Here is a 23,347-nt window from a genome sequence, read left to right on the forward strand (position 1 = left end):
GTTCTTAGATCAATCTGAGAAGGGTTATCCCCTCAAACTGTATTAGCATGCTTCCCATTTCCTAATTACTCACCTCCATATGTGGCATGGCTCCCAAATCATTGTTAGTGGTGGTGGTAGTAGAGGCGGTGGTGGAGGTGGATGGGCTGATGCCGGTGCTGGCAGTAGTGGTGCTAGAATAGCTGGTCACAGGAACTTGGCCCAGGGCAGGCTGCTGCCTTTCTGGACTTTTTTGAGATAGAGATATTTGAGGGGCTTGGGGGGTAGCAGGAGAGGTACCCTTGACAGACTCTGTTGAGGAGTCACTCGCGGCGACGGGCGCACTGCCATTCTCCTGGTTAGCGTTGGATGCCGCGGGTGGCCATGTACTGTTGGACTGGGTAAGGTAGGAGCTGGCCACTAGTGCGTGGCTCTCGGCAGGTGATGCAGTAGTGGGAGGGGAAGAGAAGGTTGGCATCAGGGACGCGTCCCTATCCGTCACCAATTCAGGGGTTGCTGGGGGGGGGAGGGGAGGCGGTGGTGGCCACTCCAGGGTATCGAGGGGGGACATAGGAGTTGGGGGACCCGAGGACCGTCTCTGGGTGAAAAAGCTGGCTTGCTGGGCAGACTCAGCCAGGGCCAGGGCGAGCATGCGGGCCGCGTTCTTTGGAGGGGGAGGCGGTGGGAGAAGGGACACTGAACTTACAGGGGCAGGGGCCTGTGAAGAATCCATAGCTACGGCTCCTGGGGAGGGACAAAACAGAAAGGACCATAAGCTGGGGATAACACATGGGAAAGTAAGCTGATTTTTAAGAGCAGAAGAAGCAGGAAGGGCAAGGGACGAGTGTGTTGTTACCCCTGAAAAACAGACGCTCCTCTCCCACAGAAACACATTTCAAAGGCTAAGGTGTGAAGAGTATGAAACCACAGAGGAGGTACCTGCTGTCCACTGACCTTGCTGCGCTGGAGGGCAGACAGGCCCGGTGGGTCCGGAAGCTTCTGTGCATTCTTTGATGTGGTCTCTGTTCTCAGGGACCTTCCCGGGCGGCGCCGGCAGGCTGCCTTCACTTGGGGCAGCCTCGTTGGTCTTTAGCAGCATGGCAATCATGTCGGGTGGGGGGACCAGAGAGCCCTGGGGAGCCTGGGCGGGGGAAGGGGGCTGGGGACCATCTGTCTCGGGGGTTTGCTTTGGAGTGGATGCCGCTGCAGGCTCAGAGACAGCCAAAGGGGGCAGCTTGATGCTCTTCTGGGACGTTTTAGGGGAGAAAGCTTGCACCACATTTTCAGCGAGGGTGGCGGTGGCATGCTTCTTGCTTTCCGCTTGAGCCCCCAGAGCTGGACTGAAGTCGGGAGACGCCAAGAAAGGGCTCGAGGCTTTCTCTGGGGAGGGGGAGACCGGTTCTGAGAAGCTGGCCCCTGGACTCATCCTTAGACCGCCGGCCTCCCCCCCCGACTCTGGGGAGGGAAATGACGGCTCACCGAGGGGTAGACTACACTGGAAGGACATGGGGTCGAAGTCCAGAGAGGCCACACCGATGTCGGGGGGGCTGAGGTCCACGTCCTCGGCAGAACGTGGAGGCGAGATGAGGGCCGGCACGCAGATGGGGCCTTCATCGCCGTCGCTGTCCCCCTGGCCCAGGTTGTCGTACGAATTGCAGTGGTGCCGCCCATCCAGCAAGTCGCCGTTGAAAGAGGCGGACAGGGCGTCGCTGCTGGAGCGAGGTCTGCGGGGGCGGTACACCTTCGACTCGCCTGAGGAAAACGCGTCCCAGTAATCGTTAGAAATATATATACACACCACCACAAAAAAAATCTGAGTACTTAGCAATCACAAGAAGCACACACCCACCCAGCAGTATAGCACAGGTCCACAAGACAATAAGAAAACTAGAGTCATGACAATATTTTGGGATAAAATGTAGGAAGAAGGAAAGTAACATCACCTTCCACATTGTGCAGTGAGGTGAGAGACTCTTCGCTTTTGGCGGAGCGCATAGTCCCTGTATCTCCTCTGCCTCCTGGAGAAGACGTGAAGAGGATGGTTAAGATCAGGGGTGACGTTCTGAAGCTGGGGGGTTGGGGGCGTTCTGACGGACAGGGACGAGGGCCTCACCCGCTAGCGCCATGGCCTTCAGCTCATTGGGCTCACTGGGGTTGCGCTGCAGCTTGCGTTTGGCCATAGACGAGGACTTTCCCAGGCTGAAGAAGGACCGCCAGCTACCCACCGGGGACTTCTTTGATTTGATAGGGGGCCTCTTCCTATAGTAGTGGGGAGGAACGTCGCCAAAGGCAGAAAGCGTTCTCTCAGAAGCACGGATCATTGTGCTCCACCGCCGCATGAGACCACAGCTCCCTGGAACACCAGCAGCGCTGGCAGGTTGCGACATGCTCTCGATCCACCAGGGCACTTAAAGCACTCGGCGCGACTAATTGTTGAACTGGCTCGCTCTGTTTGGTTGCCACTCTCCCACTGCTGCGGCTGAGCGAATTGTAGCAAAACTGGAAAACCTCAGGGCACACGAGCACCACAGCCTGCCAAGCTCAGGTCAAATCCACTCATTCACTGGACGTTATTTACCCCTTGACTAACAGTCAGCGGCCACGGCGCTCACTGCCTGATCGAGGCGGCACTCACCTCTCGGTGGGAAACTCGATGACTGTATGGAACTTGCCCTGGAGGGCGGCAGGTCCCTCCCCCACCTCGATGTATTTGCTATCAGCGGTGACGGGGGAGTTTATCTGGGCCTGGGTGCGCGCCTGGGCCTCCTCCAGAGTCAGCAGCTTGGTGGAGGGCGAGGACACCAACAGGGACTTGGGCCGGGACAGGGAATTATGGCCTGCGAAGACACGGTTGGAGATGAGGTGACGCTCAAGTCGTAGGTTTCCATTAAAGGGACGATACGGTCCATAAGCTTGTCTGAGAAGACTGCCCGACGTACCGGCGCCCTCTCGGATCAGCGAGCTGAGCTTGGGGCTAAAGAGCACGTCCACGTGGTTGAGGATGAATTCCACGACCACGGACTGGATGCGCACCTCCATGAAGGCCGCCGTGCCGCTGAAGCAGGCCGACTCAATCTGCTTGGACCTGAGTGAGGAACATGTCAGCAGGGGTCAGCAGACAGCAAACCATATGTTGGCCTAAACAGCATCATTATTATAAGACAATACAATCATTTAAAAACAAGAAAATACTGACACAGGATACTGTAATAGACAAGGTGCTAAAATATTGTTGAAAAAGTATTCATGATAGACAACCAAACTAGACCTGTGACGGGGGGGGGGGGGGGGGGGTCAAGAAGGTTCTCCTAAGAAAGAAATGTTTTAATACAGCAAAGGATTCATTCACCGGAGAAGGTTGGGCGCCCAGACGATGGCTAGGTTTTTGATGTGCATGTTGGTGACATAGCTGAATGTTGCCAGGTGGGACAAGTGCCTCATGAGGAACTCAAGGGTTCTGGGAGACAGAAACATGATGCCATCATGCTTTACATATTAAATTACTCTGCTTTGAAACCCATAAATACAAGCTGAAAAAAAATAAAATCAGTTAATGCACTTTTGTACCAGCAGAGGGAGACAGATCACTACGTTTCATATATTACAAACTGACCGTGGTGTCATTTGCAACCTATTGACAGAAATCCAGTTTATATCCATTAAATTAATTTTTGAAAATATTCTTTTTAGATGAGCCATAATGTAAATGGCAACGTACTAAACAATGAGAGTTATACCTTGGGTCCACAGCACGGGAAGTGGAAAAACTGTATCCTGTTCCAATATGGATATATTTGCACATTCCCTGCTAGCCTGTAGGTGGCAGCAAAGAGCACGCCTGACCTGTAATGTGGAGGCGGCAGCTGTTGGATGACATCATGGATCTTGATGAGCCGCTCCTCATCGGTGGCTGCCGACACGGCCTCCTGCCGAGAGCGAGCGTGGCGGATCAGCACTCAGGAATTCGTCAGTGTTTACCTCTCGCTAACGCCGGGTCAGAGGGGCGAGCCGGTATCTCAGGAGTTACTGCGACATGCCCTTGCCGAGTTAAGAGGACAAGGTGTGGTACATGCACCCCTCCCCCATTCCTGTAAACATCAGTAAACATCAACCCACCCCTCAATCTTCTCATAATGGTTTCACCCCAAATTCAACGGGGGGGAAACAAACATTTGGTACAGTCTCTCAGCATGTACTGATCCTGGAAAAAAAACAGGTGAACGTACAAAGCTACACAGACATGGTATTTTAAGAAATTTGCATGCTGACTCACTAGCGGAAGCCAAGTGTGCGAGTGTGATGTATGGTGAATTTCTTCTCCAGCACTAGAGGATGGCCAGCTTATGAATTTACATTCATCAATGCATGTGGGGGGGTGGGGTGGAATGTCGGTGATAGGACTGGGCAAATATGTACCTCTTCTGCAAATAAGCTCTTATGGGGATTTACTGCTGTTAGGTAAAATATTTGACTTTACATTAAGCAAGACGTTGTGGTGAGCCATGCTACCATCAGGGGATGTCTTCTCATAGAAGTAGCCATTACCTGCTTCTGAAGGAACAAGAAATGTTTCATGTGTCCTACCCCCCACCTTGCCATCCCAGACCCAATCCATGTCCGGGGGCGGGGCTTACCGAGAACTTCTCATAAAGCTGGTAGGTGAGCAGTGGGTTGGGCAGCTCGCGGAAGTAGAGCTTACAGAGGGAGCCCACGCAGTGAATGTCCTGAATATACACATCCTTGGTCAGGTCAGGGATCTGCTCAGAGTCAAACTCGTGCCTGGGGGGGGGGGAGAGGGGGCAATGCTGCCATCACTGCATGAAACAAGGGCCAAGATATCGTCTTCATGTACCTGATACTGCACATTCCCTGCAGCTAACTGCATTCATGCTGCTAGATTACATCAAATGAAATGAGTAAATCGTATAAAGAAAATGGGTAGACAAACTGACAAAGGCTGTTTTTCTTTCACCTAAACCAAAGTCCTAGACAAACCCTGTCGGCATTAGCACGTCATTTTAAAAACAGTGGACAATAAGGGATATTTAACGCCACACATTTTGCAGTCGGTTCATTGTTGGGTTAAAATTAGCCGTGGAATGTTAACCCAAGTGAAATGTCACCTGAAACACGTCAGAGGACAAAAAACAAACCCGGTTTGAAATTCCAGACGTTCGTGTCGGGGCTATAGGAGCAAGTCTCAGCCCGTCAAGAGATTCCTGCTAGCGGGGAGACCCTCATGGAGTTAATTTACATCCAACGTCCACGAGCCGTGGATGGTCATGCGAGTAGAGCAAGCTGGTTGACTTTCACGCGAACTTCGTCGTTGTCCAAGACACCTGAGGCGTAATGTAAACAGGGGCTGCTCGACCTGCATGTTCACTTGAATGTTCTCACCAGCAGTGAGAAGAGTTCAAAAGCTGTCATCCTTTAATCTGCCGGATGAGAATGAATCCTAAACCACGCCTACACTCGCCCCAATAGTCTTCAGTGAGCCCCTGCTCTGCTTAGAGCTGTCCCAGGTCCAAGTTGGTCACATTTCACTGCCTCCAAGCTTGTGAAACTTCTGGCTTTAAACCAAAATAATATCCCAAGGAGTTCAGAAGCACGCAGAGTGACCTGTGTACAAATGTGATTATTTATCATAGCTATTCCTGCAGCATTTTTGGGAAGAAAAAAAAACTGAAAAGGATGCCAAAAGACAAACAAAACTGAGTTATGTGCCCTAAAGCTGTTCAAGTTGTAAACTTTAACCATATATTTAATAGATATTTAATTTAACTTTTCGTCATAATTTTTCAAGTTGGCCCAAATGCAGGAATTATTTTCATGACGAGTTACTTGGACAAATCGAAACCATGAATTTCTGTTCCAACTGCTACGCTCCTGAGACAGAATGCTGCAGAGTCCTTCACGTTCAACAAATGCTTCGGCATAAAAGGAAAAGCATCGTAAGCTCGTGGATTATGAAGAAGGATCTGAACAAGGATGTTTGTCAAACTGACCGAAACGAGTCATGCAGAAAGATGAGAAATGTGGATGAGGTGACAACTTTAACAGTTCAAATAAATATACGTTTGACTCACAACAGTCATGGTCGCCTGATGTTTCCAATTATGTACTTTTTGATTGTTCAATGATTTCAACCATCTCTGTCTTTACTGTGTCATGAATTCATTAGAGGAGCGCATATCATGTAAATATTTGTTCCTGGGTAGTCTTTATAGAGTCAATATGAACAATATGTGCACTCTGGTGTTCCAGAGCTCTCTTTGTTCAGTTGCTTATTTCATAACAGGTCACATGCGTGCCACATAAAGCCATGAATGGAGTGCAATCAATAAGCAGGTCCTTCTCTTGGGTCTACACTGAGGGACATATTTAATGGGAAAGATGATTAGGCTTCATATGTCGCCGAATCCTTTTCAAATCCCCAAAAGTCTGTCAATCATCAATCCATCCTCTTGTGCACTGTCAAGTGTGTCGAGGGAACCTGATTTACAGCCCGTTGCAGTAAAGGGTTGATTGAGGACAAAAAGTTTGAAATAACTGCCAAACGCTGACTGATGAGAAAGCTCTACTGTCAGGGAAGGAGCAGGGGGATTTTCTCTCACCGAAGTTTCTGTATGTTCGAGGCGATTCCGGACAAGCGGTACATGCCGTCCACCACCCCGTGCTTCTCGATGAACTCGGTGCAGCTCTTGAGTACCTGGGGAACTACAGAAAAAGACAAGTCATGTCAGCTGACAAGCAATTAAAGGCGGCTCTCAACTTGTCCCAGAGATCCGCGACATCTAGCTGGGCCTCTTGCTGCAGGGATCTTAATTAAATGGCAACCAACAGGCTGCATGATTCACGCAAGTCAACTCGCATTAAGCTGAGTACTTTAGGGGAGATAGTTTTTAACTTGTGTTCAACCGAAACATGGTGGTTCAAAAGTATCCTTAAGGTTTGTTACCAATAATAATATGCTAATAATATACAGTTAGCATTCTTGCTTTGTTGGAAGATGTGCAGGTCTTGTTCCTACACTGCTAACACTTGTACCTGGGGAAGCTCACCCTACTCAACTAGCTTGAAGCTCAGCTAGTTGAGTAGGGTGACTAGTTGAGTAGGGAATAACTAGTTATTCCTAGTCGACTCCCTGACAGCCGTATTTTTGTAATATGTTATTTGCCTCAGTTGTACACTGCTTTGGACATCCATCCATCCATCCATTTTCCAAACCGCTTATCCTACTGGGTCACGGGGGGTCCGGAGCCTATCCCAGAAGGAATGGGCACGTGGCATGGAACAACCCAGGATGGGGGGCCAGCCCATCGCAGGGCACACTCACACACCATTCACGCACATATGCACACCTACTGGCAATTTAGCAACTCCAGTTAGCCTCAGCATTTGAACTGTGGGGGGAAACCGGAGTACCCGGACATGGGGAGAACATGCAAACTCCACACACATGTGACCCAGGCGGAGACTCGAACCCAGGTCCCAGAGGTGTGAGGCAACAGTGCTAACCACTGCACCACCATGCCGCCCCATGCAGTGCTAACCACTGCACCACCATGCCGCCCCATGCAGTGCTAACCACTGCACCACCATGCCACCCCCTGCTTTGGACATGTGTCTGCTAAATAAAATGAAGTGTAAAAGAATGGAAACTACACATTAAATTACATTCCACGGTTCCTCTGTATGGTTGCTTGGTGGCCAAGGCCATTGTCCAGGACCAGTTACACCCCATGATGGAAACGATTCTCACGATTTTCCTGTTTTTCAAGATGCTAAATCTCTCTAAACAAATGTTAAATGCTAAACAAATTCGAGAGAGGTTTCATGACATCACGAGGGAGTCAAACGCCTCCCATGGCCTCTCCAATCACCATATCTCATCATCACTGAAAAATTCTGGAGCACAGAGTGCAGAGTAGATTTCCATCGCCTCAAAGAACTGAACATTTTTTTTTCTTGAAGAATTGTCCGATGTCCCACTATAGATGATTTACAACTTGTATGACAGCATTCCAAGGAAGACTGAAGAGGACTACAGGCAAAAGTGGGCCCTGAAAATATTGTTAGGTGTTCGTTATGTTGTCCACCTCCTGCATGTTTTTTTTATCTGAATACTGGTTATATTTTTATTTGTTTTAAGTATAATAATAAAAATCGGTGCAGAACTTGATTGACACAGACTCATTCTCTAGCTAATTTAAGCAAAAGGATGAGGAACGTAGCTGTTTAAATAAAATCATGAATTATTAATTTTAAAGACTTAAAACAAATCACAACTTGTCATGATTCAATCACTTTAGAACTTGCACTAATTCAGTCGCACAGAACAGAAAAATTATACCAATCGCCCAGTGTGTGTTTGGGCATAATGTGATTTGAATCCTGTAATTAACACCTGTGCATAATTAGGAGCTAAAATGAAAAGTAGCAGTAAACACCGGGTACCACGATTTCAGGCATTATCAAAAGGTATAACGACTTACAGGCAAGAGTCTTCAAATCCTTCACTCATGATTTATGACATACGAGATTAATGGTATACAAGACGATTAATCTTGTATCTGAACATGATCAGATAAGCTGGCTGCCAGAAGATTTGATCTGACACACACATGCAGACGATCTGACTGAACTTGAACTGCACCTCGCAGAAGTGTCCAGCGCCCAATAAATGTCTGCCGTAATTGGTTGCTAGGCAGCTCCAGCTGAGAACGCCGCTAGCTGGACATTTATTGATGCTGTTCGTCATGGTAGCTTTTGGAACACGGCTTATTACCATGACACCGGGCTCGTAAAATACACCCGGGCCTGTGTCGGTACCGGTAACCCAGAGGCACAAACCCACAGATAACAAAAATAGGAAGAGTTGCATGGATGCAGCAGTTTTGCTACATTCCTCCCAAAGGATGGGGGGGAGGGTGGGGGCTGTAAGGAAAGGAGGCCCCTTTTCAAAAAAAAATAAACACCCACTCTGACATTTTAAAGAACCACAGAAGAACGGGGGTGTGTGTGTGTGGGGGGGGGGGGGGGAATGGACTATGTCTCAAGGACAGCGCAGAAGCCACAGCTGCAAAAGGACTCTACCTAGTGGCCTAACCTATTTGTCTTCAGATGAAACTGGCTTTGAGAGTAAAACGAAGAAAACACTTAAAAATTATTGGCCAAAAAAAAAAATCCCACAACAAAAAACATGACCATGTGTTGCTATTTACGTGTATTAACGTGGAAATCCCTCTCCGGAAGTTCCACAGCAGATGTTACTGCCAGCTGGGGTTTGACCCACAAAACTCCATAATCTGCTATATTTATGACTGTTCCCTGCCGTCATGTTAGCGCCACGTACAGCCCTAATCCACCCGCGCAGGGGCCACGCGTCCAAACATCTCACGGAATCGTTAAACCACCGAGAAAGCCAGGTTCTGCGCTTCTCGTTGCGTGTGTTTTTTCTGGATGGAGTGAAATCTCATGCGACGCAACAACATCTGCTCAGATCCGTTCCCCGGCGCTTCCGGAATGTTCCTCCAAAGCACCCGGGTGGTAAATCAGGCCCTATGAGCCCACTGGCCTATTAACAAATCACAGCTACCAGCATTACCGTTTACTCTGCGATGCTCAATGGCACAACGAAGTCACTTTCTCCAAAATAAATCATGTGACTGCAACAGGGCTCCTGTTTTTCCTCTAAACACATATAACATGGAGGGACGAGAGCAAAAAAAGCCCTACTGTCCTCAGTGTCATTATGTTAATAAACATGGTCACTCAACACAACATCTCACAAAATGGGACATATTTACTGTTTGGCTTCTCATATTGCACTTGTCTTGTAGTGTCTTACTCTGCACTGCAAAGCTGTTTCTCCAGCATCTGCATTGCTGTTTATACTATCCCCATGTCATCTGTCCCCCACCTGTCCCCCACCCTACAACTGTGGCACAAGAATTTCACCGTGTTTCTCGGAACTCACCAACTGACAAACACCAAACCAACCGGTATTTGGTGTAAAACCTGTGTAAAAAAAATTAAATAAACGCAACGGACAAAACTTCGACTTAACTGATCACAGAGGGTGGTAACTTCTGAGGAAGCTGCCCAACAACATTGTTGCCCCTGCAAGCCCCTGGAAAGGGGGGGGCAGTTTGCAACTTAGAGAAGATTTACAGGTTGAACAAAGCTGCCTAAGTAGAACCAAAACGTCTCGAGTCATTGGAGGAGAAAGATAGCTCACTAACCGTTCCAGATCACCTCTGGACATTAAGCTCATTTGTCACCGTGGCAACGATCCACAAGAAGGACAGCCAGCTCTGACTTGGGAAGTTGGGTCGAGGGTGGGGGGGGGTTATCATCCTAGTGTTCTGGGCTACTGGGCCTGGACTCCTTCTGGGCCTATGTGGCATGCCTGCCGCCGAGCGAACCGACCCACGCTACCAGCTCTGACCAGTGCTAATTTTGTCGATAAGACGACAAAAAAATACTTGTCAACATTTCTTCTGTGATGAAAACAGAACAAAAACTAATTAAAAAGGCACCTTTAATGACATAAACTAAGATAAATGTTTTTATGATCTTTACACAGGTCACAGTCTGCCAACAAATAAAGAGTATGTGTGCGGTGGTGCAATTTAAAAAATTTGTATACATGCTTGTAATTGGATAACACTAGTTATGGGCATCATTAGGAAATCATCGCATCAGGCAGAATTGTGCTCCACTCCATTTCAATCAGCCTAATTCCATTTCTGTTGCGCGTTTGTCTTACCTCTCTTTCCCGCCCTTGTGAGATTTACTCCAGCTGCCTCTCATTTTGCTCCCTCGTTATTCCTTCTATAAAAGTGCTGCCCAGTCCTGGCATTAACATCGATCCTGCTTGTGGCTTGTCCCGTATGTAGGGATCCCTGCCCCTGGTTTTGATCCCCCGTGATCCAGGGTTGCCAAATCTCACGCATCTGGCATGACACTCACAACACTTTCTCACTCTCATGCTCACGCAACAAATCTTATGACAAACCTATAGTACTCTATTATAAACCTAAAATTAGCTACATCAAAAGCATTGGGGCAGTCTGCAAACCCTACAGAATATCTTCAAGGTAATAAAACTCTTACATACATGTAAGTGCATGCACAGATTTGTCTTGAATTGAAAATCTCAGGCCAGCCAGCTGACCGAAGGTGGCAACCCTGCTGTGATCCTCTTCCTTTCTGTCTAGGTCTGTTAGTTGAATAAAACCCCATCTGTTGGCCCCATATCCTGCTTTTGCATCCTTCGTCCCTAATAGTTTTATAGTCTGATACTTGATGTTTTTGAGAGCGAACGCTTCTGTTTTTATTTATTTTGGTTAAATAATATGAATGAAGATGTGCTAATATGCAAGTATTTTGTTTGAGACTAAATTTTGGTTTTATTTATATTAAATTTAATAATAAAAAAAATCATATAAAGCTCTTTGTAATGCAAAATATTGCAGTTCTAACAGCTACATTTATGTCCTTAAAGACTGCATACTCAAACCTAATGGCATGCTATAATGACAGCTTTACAGATGTTTCCTTCACGAATCTAGAGTGCATAGAGGTAGACTAATCTATGTGCATGCATGCGTACATGCTTGTGTTAGACTATGACTATAACCTGTTAGTTTCATTTCACAGTATGTACTGTAGATTTAGTCGATTAAATTTCCTGTAATTTCTGTTTAAAACGAAACTAAATCAAAACAAAAAAAAATCTGATAACTAAAATATGACAAAAACTAAGTTGCATTTTCATCAAAGGACTAAGACTAAAACTAAATCAAATTATGTTATCAAAAATAACACTGGCTCCGACAGCAGCCAATCACAGGCCATGCAGCTCTGGGGCTAATATGAATGACAACCAAACCGTTTTAGCCAAAGCAGGATAACACAGCTTACAATCAATCAACCAAAATACTTGCAGTACTTTAGATGGGGCAGTAACTGACAGAGGGATAACTAAATCATCTGAGCTGAACTGCACCGTTGCTGCTTTGTCAATAAAAAATGAAAAAGTAATTTTTAAAAATGCTTAAAAATTTATCACTGCTATAAAATGCTGGAAGGACTCAAGAGACGCGCTTTAAATTCCTAACGCAGCGGGGGGGCGAGGGGGGGGGGGGCGGGGGTGATCGGAATGGCACACAAATGCGAAACGGGAGTGAGGGGTGGCCCTGCAGCTCCATGGATGGCCTTTACACTGGTCTTACTTTGAAGACCTCCTCTCATGCTGACACTGTACTGGGTGAATTGGTGCAACTGATTACAGTAGTGGTTCTGGGCTCAGGGGGGCGGGGGGGGGGTCCTTGACCCTCTGGAGTATGACATGCAAGGGGAACCGCAGACAGAAACAAAGAACAAGAACTTAAAAATGACCTGAAAAAGTCAGATACCAACCAACGCCAACCTGAACACCAGTGGTACCACAACACTCCAACTACAAGCACGACATCTTATTTACATACCCCTCAAGCTATGCATACACAAACTGCTGAATGTACAAGCTGCTCATGATCAAACTGAACCTTAAACTTAAACTGAACCTCATTTCCAGTTCCATCATCACATACAATGACACACGGCTGTCACTCAGCCAAGACTATTATTGGTCGATTTCGATTTTCAATAGATAGGATAACGCCTATCCTCCTACTAAACAACATATCCAAGCAACCCTACTGACCTTTTCCATCATTTTAGTCATTAACAGCTATAAATATGTTCTCAAAAGTAGTTGTACTTCTGTCCCCAGTAATAATTTCTGTTGCACATTGTGGTTCCAAACAAAACGACGAATATTCCCAGTCCTTTGGTGCATCTCCTTTAGAGATACTAGAAACACTGTAGAATGCTGTCCGGGTGTCCACAGTAATTGGTGGCCTGATACTTGTGCCTTGAAATGCCCATTCCGTCCGCTTACGGTTCACTGCTCTTCTTCCAGGATTCGCTCTGCCACTTAACAGTAGGAAGCCTGAAGTGTTTACTGCTGTTTTCATCTTTGGTAGCTAAGTTCGCTCCCACTTTCCTTTGATTTTTAGACCCTGCCTGCAATGCACAAGTGCTGATTTCGCATCAAAGGATTCTTATATATTTTATATTGCCTGTGGACAACACGTGTGTGTCAAGAGCCCCCCCTCCCCCCCAATCCTCCCCCTCAGCCCACGTTTCTCACTACTTTTCTGAAGTATTAAAAGTCCACCCCCACAGAAACGAAAAGGATGAAAGGAGGTCCGCGCTGCTCATCAGTATAGTGGTGAGTGTCGCTGCCCGTCATATAGGAGACCGGGGTTCGGTTCCCTGACAGGAAAAGCCCCCCCCACCATACACGCACACACAGGAGCCCCAATGAATGGGCTGACCCTGCAATCAGACCTCAAACTATATATATGTACTTCTCAAAAGAGAAGAGCATGATGGGATATGTGAAAAGAAGCATGACAGTGTATCTGTACTTGAGCCAATGGCAAATAAAGCCAAAACACACCAATGAAGGCCCAGCATGTTGGATAATGGAGGGGAAATCCGTATCCGTCTCACCGTCATGGCCCGAGTTGAGTAGGTGCTCGCCCAGGTCGCAGCCAAACACCCTCTCCCGGAGGATTCCACGTTGCTTCAGCTTCTGCTTGGTGGGCCGGGACTTCATGAAGGTGCGGAGGAACGTGATCAGCTTCCCGTGCTTCTTGGATACTACCGGGGAGAAGACGACATGTCAAATCGCCAGTGACGCCCATGACGTCATCTTCGTTATCATGACTCCAGCTTGGCAGCGACTACAAACTAAAGGGACCCATGAGTCAGACTCCGAATCCTTTGGGGCGCCCAGATAGTCCGTATTTTTGCTCGCCGAGTATTCGGTGCTCCTGATTGGCTGGGAGGGAGCAAAAAATATGGACTGTCTGGGTGGTCCCCGGAGTACTGGACTGACAAATACTGAGTTAGAGTTAGAAGTAATTCCGGTGAAGTGCTCTTCAGAGGTAACAGGCAGCATTTTAACCTGCATTTTCTGCTACAACCCAGAGTTTAACTCGTACAATACAAACCTGCCAACACCTGTAGACAGAATTTGACAGGCAGGGAACTGAGCGCACAAGAGACAAGGTAAAATATGAATTAGATCATCCAGCCGTGACAAATGACACAGTAAGAAACGAACGACCGAACCAACTGACACGAGAGAGGAGGCTTCTTAACCAGAAAATGCAGCTTTAAGGCCATTTTGCAGCGAAAATGACGAACCAGCTAGCAAAAGTACCTTTTCTGAAAAGAGGAAAATTGTCCTTTTGAAGAGGAATTTCATAAACCCTTCATACGGTACTGTAGCCCACGACACTGAGGAGAGAGAAGAGCCTCCACAGAGGGGCAGAGACGTGACCAGAGAGAGATTGCTGGTTTGTGAGGGAAACCTGCACTCTCTCAGGACTCAGACCGTGCACCCCGGTCACAAAACTGTTATTCAGTTTTCTGATAACCATTTACTGTACGAATACAAACTTCTCCAGGCTAAAAAGAGATCCCATTCAAAGTATAACAACTCTAGAATGATCCACTATAAGAAAATCCCCCCCAAAAATAAGTAGCACATTAATTTTAAACTGACACATGATCAAGCAGGCACCTCTGGCCTTGTGACAGGAATATTACCCGCCGATACCGCAGGCTGACCAGAGCTTACAAAATGCTGGGTGTTCGCTTTCAAACTGGCTCATGACCACAAGAAACCCTACAGCAAAAACTCGACTGGCAAGGATGGTGTTTGAAAAGCGACTGAACGGAACCCACTCAATTTGCAAGAAGGGAAACTACAATTGTGGGATTCTTTAAGGCCAGGGGGCATACGAAGAGCCATACTTCATACAGAAGCACCAACCTCACCATTAGCCAATAATATGTTTTGAATCAGTGAGTGACAGGTGTGCAGACCAATCAGCATCCAGCTGGGGCCAGTGACACTGTAGCCCTGTCCCTTTAAACAACCAACAACTACGTGATGAGAGGTTGGGGTCCACCTCAGGTTTCTGCACAAAGTAGGCCGCAGGGAGCTACGGAGACTCTTAAAGAGGTAGCGAGGCCGTCAAATAGTCCCTCAGATGTTTTGACAGCTTCCGTGCTGCTTCTCCTCTGAGCTGGGGGTGGGGGGGGGGGGGGGAAGGCTGAAAGGCACAAAGTCATGCAAATTAAATCCAGCAGCTTCGCCCTGGAATTTGCATGTGGAGCTCTTGGCCACGGTGAAGGAAAACGGTGCAGGGAGATGGGTGAAGAGCGAGTGAGACATTCTGACAGCCTGAGGCAGAATAACCACCACCGGCGATTCTGCGCACGGTTCCAGGGAAAAGGCCTGAGAGGACAAAGACCTGGCATTACCCAATGGGATTTACATGTGGTGACACATATTCAAACACAGTGAATCATAGGAATTATTCCTATCTCCTGAGCACATGATCACAGCCACGCACAAGCTTGCCATGCATTATAATTTTAGTCCTTAAGAAAATGAAGACTTCGAAATGCCCGTCTATGCAAGACTAAAGACCACCGATGCTGTGACACGTAGCCACCGGCTCTCTCTCCCTCGCATGCCACCCTGCTGAAAAGTCAGCAATCGTTTATGTCCTAACTGCCTTCGTTACACGGATGTGAACTGTCAGCTGGCGGCCTGCAACGGGAACGAGTAAAACGGTAAACAAAACGCTTTGCCTCGGACGGTTAAAATACCGAGAACCCGGGCTGATGACGTCGCGAGCTCTGCGGCTTCCTGCTTTTTTTCTTCTTCATTTCAGAAGTGAGATGGGTAGCTCTGCATCTGGGAAGCGACATGTGAAAATCTGGAAAAGCAGAATTCCCTCCCCTTTTGGACGAGGAGACTCCCCCCCCCCACCCACCCCCAGATCATGACAGCTGCTGCTGGAAAGCGAATGGGGCGCAAAATCCCGGCCAAAACAAAGTAATGATCTGAGACCCCAGTTTACAACACTGGCGATGATGACTGCTTCGCGTCGCAAAGCCCGGACTGAAGTCATAGCAGAGCTTCGAAAATAATTGCAAACACTAAACCCCCTCCCACCCCCCCCCCCCAACTTGGCGCTGCCAGGTTGACCTCATGACATCTGCAGGGACTAGTCAAGCCAATCCATGAAGATAAGATTCGGAAGGCGAGAGCGATATGTCTGCCGGTCAGAGTCAACATTTGTCGACACTTCCTGTTAACAACGTACATTCCAACAAAAAATGAAGGACAATCCCACCAACTTGGCACTTGCACTATGTCTGGCGAACTTCAAGGACGTCCCAAAAACGGTATCCTAAACATTACTGATACTCTCCATAAAGACAGGCCTTCGTCATACACGCTTCATGCCTGCTGTAGCAGTCACCGCTGGCTCGGTTAATCATATTTATCTCTCAGATGAATGAATTTCCTTAAACCAGAACAAGCTGGGATCTCACTGCGATCAAGAGCCGCGTGACAACATTTGTATAAAAGACTTGACTTTCATGTAAATTGTATTATTCACCACGTTTCAGTGCCAGAAGTGAAGAAGATATCGGGCCAAAGATTTCAGCGATGCTGCGTTACACGCGGGGTAATCCAGGCCAGTAGAGGGACTTCGAGAGATGCAGCTTTGTGATACAGCACATGAGAGATTAAAAGTGCAGTATGCATCATTGTTCCAGGGTGATTAGCCATGAGGAAAAATATCAGGAATAACCTCCCTATTTAGGGAAGGAATGTGTTTAACTGTTCGACAAAGTGTTAGAGGTCAGTTCAGACACACCATCCGCTATTTCTGTGTATAGAAATCACACTGATTACTTCGCTCAAAATTAATCGCCATGTATTTCTGTGTCCAAAACATTTTTTCTTTATACATTAAATTTTCAGATACAAATAACTTAACATGCACCAAAGTTCATACCAACAAAACAATATTTCTTTGCATATAGTGAGGTTATAAGACACTGCCCATCCAACCCCCCAAAACACAAAGGAAAATCTTCCAGAAAAATGACTATATAGATATAAATAAGGTTGAAACATTATGCTGAATATAGGGGGAGGAAAAAACTCAGTCCCTTTAGCTGGATTCACTTAAAATACCACTTTTAACCAAAACATCTCTCGTAAACCAACCACTGCTACTTAAAAAAAAGGGGAGGGGGGAGATCTGTGTAGATTTCAGGCTCAAATTCATTCTGGTGTAAAATCAAAGCCACATAAACCTGGAGGGAGGCTAACGGGGCGGACATCTGTAATTACAGATACATCAGCACAGGCTTCAGTCTGAAGATAAGAGGCTGGTGGGCTATAGCATGACTGCATCTACTGATCGTACGGCTGAATTTCAGCTCCAGGTCCGTCATCACCCAGAGGCTCCGTTAAAAGCGCAAACCTAGATTTAATGGCCACTTTATTAGTATAAAAATCCCCTGCTTTGTAAGAATGTTGCCCCCAGAAGCTAAAATATTTTCAAAACATGAATCAATCCGGCGCACATCGTTAGATAATGCTGCTTTAAAACCGATTTTATAGCCGCAGAGACTTAAAATTTTTATAGACCGCTTCTTTATGATGCTCACCATTGGTAACCCCCTCAAACACATTTAGCACCGATCCAAAATCATGAAAACATTATAAAGTCATCTGGAAAAACTCCGACACCATAAGCAGATTTTCTCCAAGTCGATGTTTTCAATTCAGCTCTCAACAGTCTTCGCACTCGCCAGCCAAACCATGACTTTCCAACCCGGGTTTCCACTGGGTATAGTTACCAGCAGGAGTAAAAAAGCCTGGGGAGGTGCGCACTCTCTCTCCCCCCCCCCCTCCCTTTTCAATCGCCGACAGCTTGGCAGACCTTCCACTATTCTGCTAAATGTCTTAACAGAGAAAAACAACGAATTAATTTATAGCTGATATGCCGAAACGTCAAGTTAGCTAATAAACTGTCCATAAAAAACGAATTACTGAGTTTCCAAAGTCACGGGAATAAAATAAACAAAACAGAGAGAAGTAACTCTCCATATGATGCCTAAGAACGGGACTATTAATGCTTCCTGGTCAGTAGGTCTATTACTACATTGCACAGCCCAAACTTCACATAAGCTACGCTTTAATAAGCTTTAGGGATGCATTTTACGGAGGAACCGAAACACTGTCTGTGTCATTTTACTCTCATTTTCAATCCTTTATGGAACTAACTCTAAAAAACCATAAAAGGCACAATCTCACTACCGCTGGTATCCGCCACTGCCCCATAATCAGTAAATAACACTTTTATTTACTATTTAATTCATGTATACACTATACCCTGTTGTATGTCACTAATATTCGCCATGACAAATCCCTTGTAATTGTGCACTCACGTGGCCAATAAACCCCCATACTAACTCCGACTATAAACGAATCGTCAACACTGAAAAGATGATTTTTACCTTAAGTCGCCGAAGAGAATCGGCTTCCTTATAACACTGGCGCTCGCTTTACCCACTTTTACCCTGCGCACAGATCCAGGATCCCCGAAGGCAGGAAACTCCCTGCAAGTAAGCTAGACAAACTCCAAAGTCATACTCAAAAATACCCGAGTTAAAAAAAATAATAATTACAGTATAATTTCAGAGCGATCGGGGGACGCCTGCCTTACAAACGGCACTACTGATGTTTATAATACTTCGCATCAGGACTGCCGAATCCTCTTTTTTGTCTCTCCCTCCCTGGGCGAAAGTCCAGCCCCTCGGTGTCGGTTTACACCAGTGAAGCCGGCACCGCACCTCCCCCCGACTCCCGGTCATGGAGTTCAGGGGGGTGGGAAGGTCACAATGGAAGCGGATCAAACTTATTTAGGTGTGAATGAGCAGGAAAATCCTTACGACGGACGGTTCCCACTTAGACTCTTACGGCAGATCTAGCAGTATTATTCCATTACAAACTTAAAATTAGCTTCACCGAAAGCGTTGTAGTAGTTCGCAAATCCTACGGATTATTTACAAGGTAATAAAACTGTTACATACATGTAAATGCGTGGCAGACTTGTCTCGAATACAAAATCTCACTCCAGCCCGCTGACCAAAGCTGAAAACCCTGTACATAATCATAATCGCACTACTAAATATTGCGAAGTTAACAGCACGTAACGGGGATTAATCTGTCCTTAATCTGTCAAATTCTTGGGTTGTAGAGTCGATTATAAAGTAGGGGTAATTGTCAAGGTGATTGGAAGAGTTTGTAATCAATGTGGAGGTTCAATCTTTGGTTGAGTGCAGTTCTCTTTGGGTGTAATGTATTGCCTTTGGCCAAAACAGTAGCCTATTAATAAATAACCTGGCTCTTAAATTTAACTATTTTATTTATGCAACCGACTCGGACTCCATGTACGGCAAAGCTGCTTATGTTAGGGAGGAAAATACTATTACACCTGAAAAAATACGCTTTCGATTTTGAATTTCTGCCCGGTGCAATGAACCGGACCGAAGCAGCGTGTTTAGCTGCCTGTGCTTGTGTCAGTCGGAGTGTCACCCCCCGCCATCATAAACTTTGTACGACCACCGTCGGCGACTCCCCCGCGAAACTCGCTGTCCACGCAAGCCAGATAACGGTGTCTCAGACGTTTACTTACTATGCGCAAGGGCATAACTGGATGAGAATTGCGGGGGTTGAGGTATCCACCCATGTAAGAGTGTCCAAGGGGTTGTATTCACTGGTTTTGATTATCGGGGGGGTTACAACCCGCATCCCCACATAATTTACACCCATGACTATGTATGCTGTCCCTGCGCTGTGCTTTACACCATAAACACTATATGCGTGTTCATCTGCCCAATCCAATCCGTAATAGCTGCTGTGTGCCCCTCCCCCGAGGTTAATGAAGTTTCTTAACCCAACTGTCTATTTCACATGATTTCTGTCACTCCCTCGACAGCTACAACACTTACACCAGTCTATCAATGTTAACAGGAAAATATTTTTTAAATAATATATAAATCAACAAATAGTCACTGGGCCCCCGTTCCGGTGGAAAAAAGAAATTAAAAAAAAAAAGCAAAACGGGTCCACCGTATTAAAAAAAAACTGAAGATTGAGGGGTGGGGGTGGGGCTGGTGGTGTTTAACATCACAGCCTAGCTTACATCCATTTCTTGACATTTTCTGTGTCACCAACTGAAGAATGGTGTTTAAAATAACTTCACCTCAAGCCCGTCACGTGGCACCGTGCCCGATGTAAGCCAGGCGTGCCAACCATTGTGCTCAGAGCTGTCCGGGCCCAAAAAAGGACGCTCTGTTTACTATGAGAAGCGGATTCTGACGCAAGGCATCGTCCAATTCAATGAGACCTAACACAGCACTGTCACTGCACTCGAAGACAACGGACAATGTTCTGGCTGTGTGATGGCAACACAGCGGGGGAAAACTCCAAGCGTAATTCACAATTTACTATGATTTTCACGTTTCACTTTATTAGAAAATACATTGTACTGGTCTTACATAGCAAGGAGTGTCACAATGACATTTTATAAGTTTTAATGGTCTACCTATGTGCTATATAAGAATAAAAAATATAAAATGTTTTGGAGAGACCTTTAGACTAGGTTACAATAACTTAGCTCTATTAAATGTATCCTTAAGTTGCACTTGGAGGGAAATGGCTCCCAACGTCAGACCACATTTGACCAAATTTCAGTCTATGATTTTTATCCATCCATCCATTTTCCAAACCGCTTATCCTACTGGGTCGCGGGGGGTCCGGAGCCTATCCCGGGAGCAATGGGCACGAGGCAGGGAACAACCCAGGATGGGGGGCCAGCCCATCGCAGGACACACTCACACACCATTCACTCACACATGCACACCTACGGGCAATTTAGCAACTCCAATTAGCCTCAGCATGTTTTTGGACTGTGGGGGGAAACCGGAGTACCCGGAGGAAACCCCACGACGACATGGGGAGAACATGAAAACTCCACACACGTGACCCAGGCAGAACCCGGGTCCCAGAGGTGTGAGGCAACAGTGCTAACCACTGCACCACCATGCTACCCCCTCTATGATTTTTATATTTCATTTAATTAGCAGATGCTCCCATCCAAAACGACACACCTTTCTGAGAAAGCAGAAACGGCCCATCCTTGGAGCAATTAGGTGTTAGGGCCCTTGCTCAAGGGCCCAGTGGTGAAATCTCTGTGCCGACCCCTGGCAACATGGCGATCACAGGTAGAGCATCCTAATCCACAGGGCCGCACCCACCTGGGGGCTCCATCACCCAGCCAACCCACCCCGATCACCCCCAAACGAATCCAGTACCAGGTCCCTGCTCTTCGTGTGAATGTCGCCTGCTCACAGACGGCTGGAAAAGACATAGCGAGCAGTGGCTCCGTCTCTGGGAAAGCAGGCCGGCATTACAGGCCCCCCCCTCACGCCGCCTCGCTCCCACGGGCTCCCAGCTGCTCTGGCACACTCACAGACAGCTGCCTTGGGTCCTCGGGACAGGAAAGGACCCCGCCTGAGGACGACGCCTTGAACAGGCACACGAGTGGCCACCACATCTGCACAAACACCTGTTTGCATGACTTTAGGGGAAAAATAAATACCAACAGTTTCTCACACATAAAAGGTTCTTCGGAAAGGGGGGGGGGGACCTTTTAATGGCATGTTAAAAATTCAGCTGCTGGTCCCCAGTTCATAAACAACTGTATTAAGATATATTTATTGTTTTAAAACTTGATAAACTTACAGCTTATGGTAAGGGCTTTTAAAATGGGCATTAAAGTCAGGTTCAGTACAGATTATTTTATTTATACTCTGGCATAATTATTCAAATTGGTATATTTGAAAAGTTCAGCAGATAAGGAGGGGAGAAAGTCAACCTTACAAGCTCTGTGAGGTGAATGAGTGCGAGCAGGAGTGACAGCTGAGTTATATTGGGGAGTGGATTAGCAGGCATGCGGTATTTTGGCCACAGTGGAGAAAATGTAGCTCAATTCATCCGAGGAGAATTGAAATGCTAAGAGGACCAGAACTGAATAAATTAGGTGTGTTTTATGCTTTAATCCATCTTCCTCTTCTGAAAAGCCCAGCAAAGATAACAAAATTCCACACATAAAAAAAATATATACATAATAAGGACCGGTTTAAAGGAGGGGGCACCTTGTGTCGAGCAGCGGATGAGAATTCACCGTTAAAGATGGTTCCGGAAAGAGCAGGAGCTGAGCAGGGGAAGTATTTGAGTTCTGCCTTTGGGGGGGGCTGGTTGAGGACCTCCTCAACCAGCCCCCCCCCCCCTAAACTATTCCACTACACTAACTGCTTCGATTAAGATGAAGATCATGGGACAACGTGTCAGTATTTAAGAACAAAAATCTTGAGTATCATACAAGAGGATGGTACAGAACTATACTTTAGATTCAGCTCAGAAGTCTGACATTGTTGTAAAAACATTACATGTTGTTTTTTTTTTTGTAGATGCTTTTATTGCTAAACAAATTTAAGAACTATAGACAAAAACCATATTAAACATTAAAATTAGGTGATGCGGACGCTCTCCTGAAAGAGCAGAGCATTTCTGGTCAATTCCAAAGCTACAGGCATTTGTTAGGACGGCGGTGACAGCGTGTGTTAGTGCTGAGGGTTAGTGCTACCTTGGGTTAGCACACAAAAGCAAAAAGGAAGATTCGTCTACCTGAGTTGGGCCTGTAGTGGTTTAGAGGGTCAGGAACCCAAACACTATCCTGCTTTACGTTCTCCATCTCCAAGTCTGCATGTGGGGGGGCGGCGCGGGGCGTGCGATCCGGGACGGGACACGAGAAAGGGAGGGAGAGAAGCGTTTCATTCAGTCAGCCAGCCAGCCAATCAGCGCCAATGGGACGGCAGCTGTGTGCCCGTCGTCCACAGTGCTAGCTGGCTAAGTCACGCCAGAGCGCAGGGAGAACAGGCGTCTACTGTCGGTACAGCCAAGATTTAAGTGTTTCCAAAGCATGAAGCTACTATCTTTTGTTCAGCTAACTCGCTGTTAAATTCTGCTTCGATATAAACCATGTCTGCTGCGGCGCTAACTTAACCACGTTTGTACTGGGATTGGCAGATTACGGGGGCGGGGTAGAAGGCTCCGGAATGCGGCAATGCAGGACAGGATGTCGGGTGCCTGTGGAAAAGCGTGAGGTATACCAGCACGTACAGGGTGGGAAGAAGCTCCAGGAGGCCGGCCGCAGACCAGAGCTGGGGGATGCTGGGGGGCAGGGAGGGGACACAGCGAAATAAAAGCATTAAACATGCAAGGGACAGAGGATCTGAGCTCATGACATCCCGTACAGACACCTCCCCCCCCCCCCCCCCCCCAAGAGGACAGCGCAGGCAA

General features: G+C 46.9%; 1 protein-coding gene across 6 annotated transcripts in view; it reads right to left on the reverse strand.

The window, feature by feature from the left end:
• Positions 1 to 23,347, reverse strand: part of arhgap32b (Rho GTPase activating protein 32b) — a 105,130-nt gene that overhangs the window by 5,399 nt on the left and 76,384 nt on the right. For 2 of the 6 annotated variants that reach the window (XM_048983875.1, XM_048983878.1), the window contains 13 exons: positions 23,168 to 23,218; positions 22,673 to 22,747; positions 13,546 to 13,695; positions 6,594 to 6,696; positions 4,614 to 4,758; positions 3,823 to 3,905; positions 3,329 to 3,436; positions 2,919 to 3,064; positions 2,615 to 2,816; positions 2,093 to 2,238; positions 1,923 to 1,997; positions 919 to 1,731; positions 74 to 723 (listed from right to left, as the gene is read on the reverse strand). In XM_048983875.1, coding sequence (XP_048839832.1) covers positions 74 to 723; positions 919 to 1,731; positions 1,923 to 1,997; positions 2,093 to 2,238; positions 2,615 to 2,816; positions 2,919 to 3,064; positions 3,329 to 3,436; positions 3,823 to 3,905; positions 4,614 to 4,758; positions 6,594 to 6,696; positions 13,546 to 13,695; positions 22,673 to 22,747; positions 23,168 to 23,218 — 2,747 coding nt within the window. The other 4 variants (XM_048983876.1, XM_048983879.1, XM_048983880.1 and 1 more) reach the window with 4 other exon arrangements.

The sequence above is a fragment of the Brienomyrus brachyistius genome, chromosome 18, assembly GCF_023856365.1.
Source record: "Brienomyrus brachyistius isolate T26 chromosome 18, BBRACH_0.4, whole genome shotgun sequence".
NCBI classification, from domain to species: Eukaryota; Metazoa; Chordata; class Actinopteri; order Osteoglossiformes; family Mormyridae; genus Brienomyrus; species Brienomyrus brachyistius.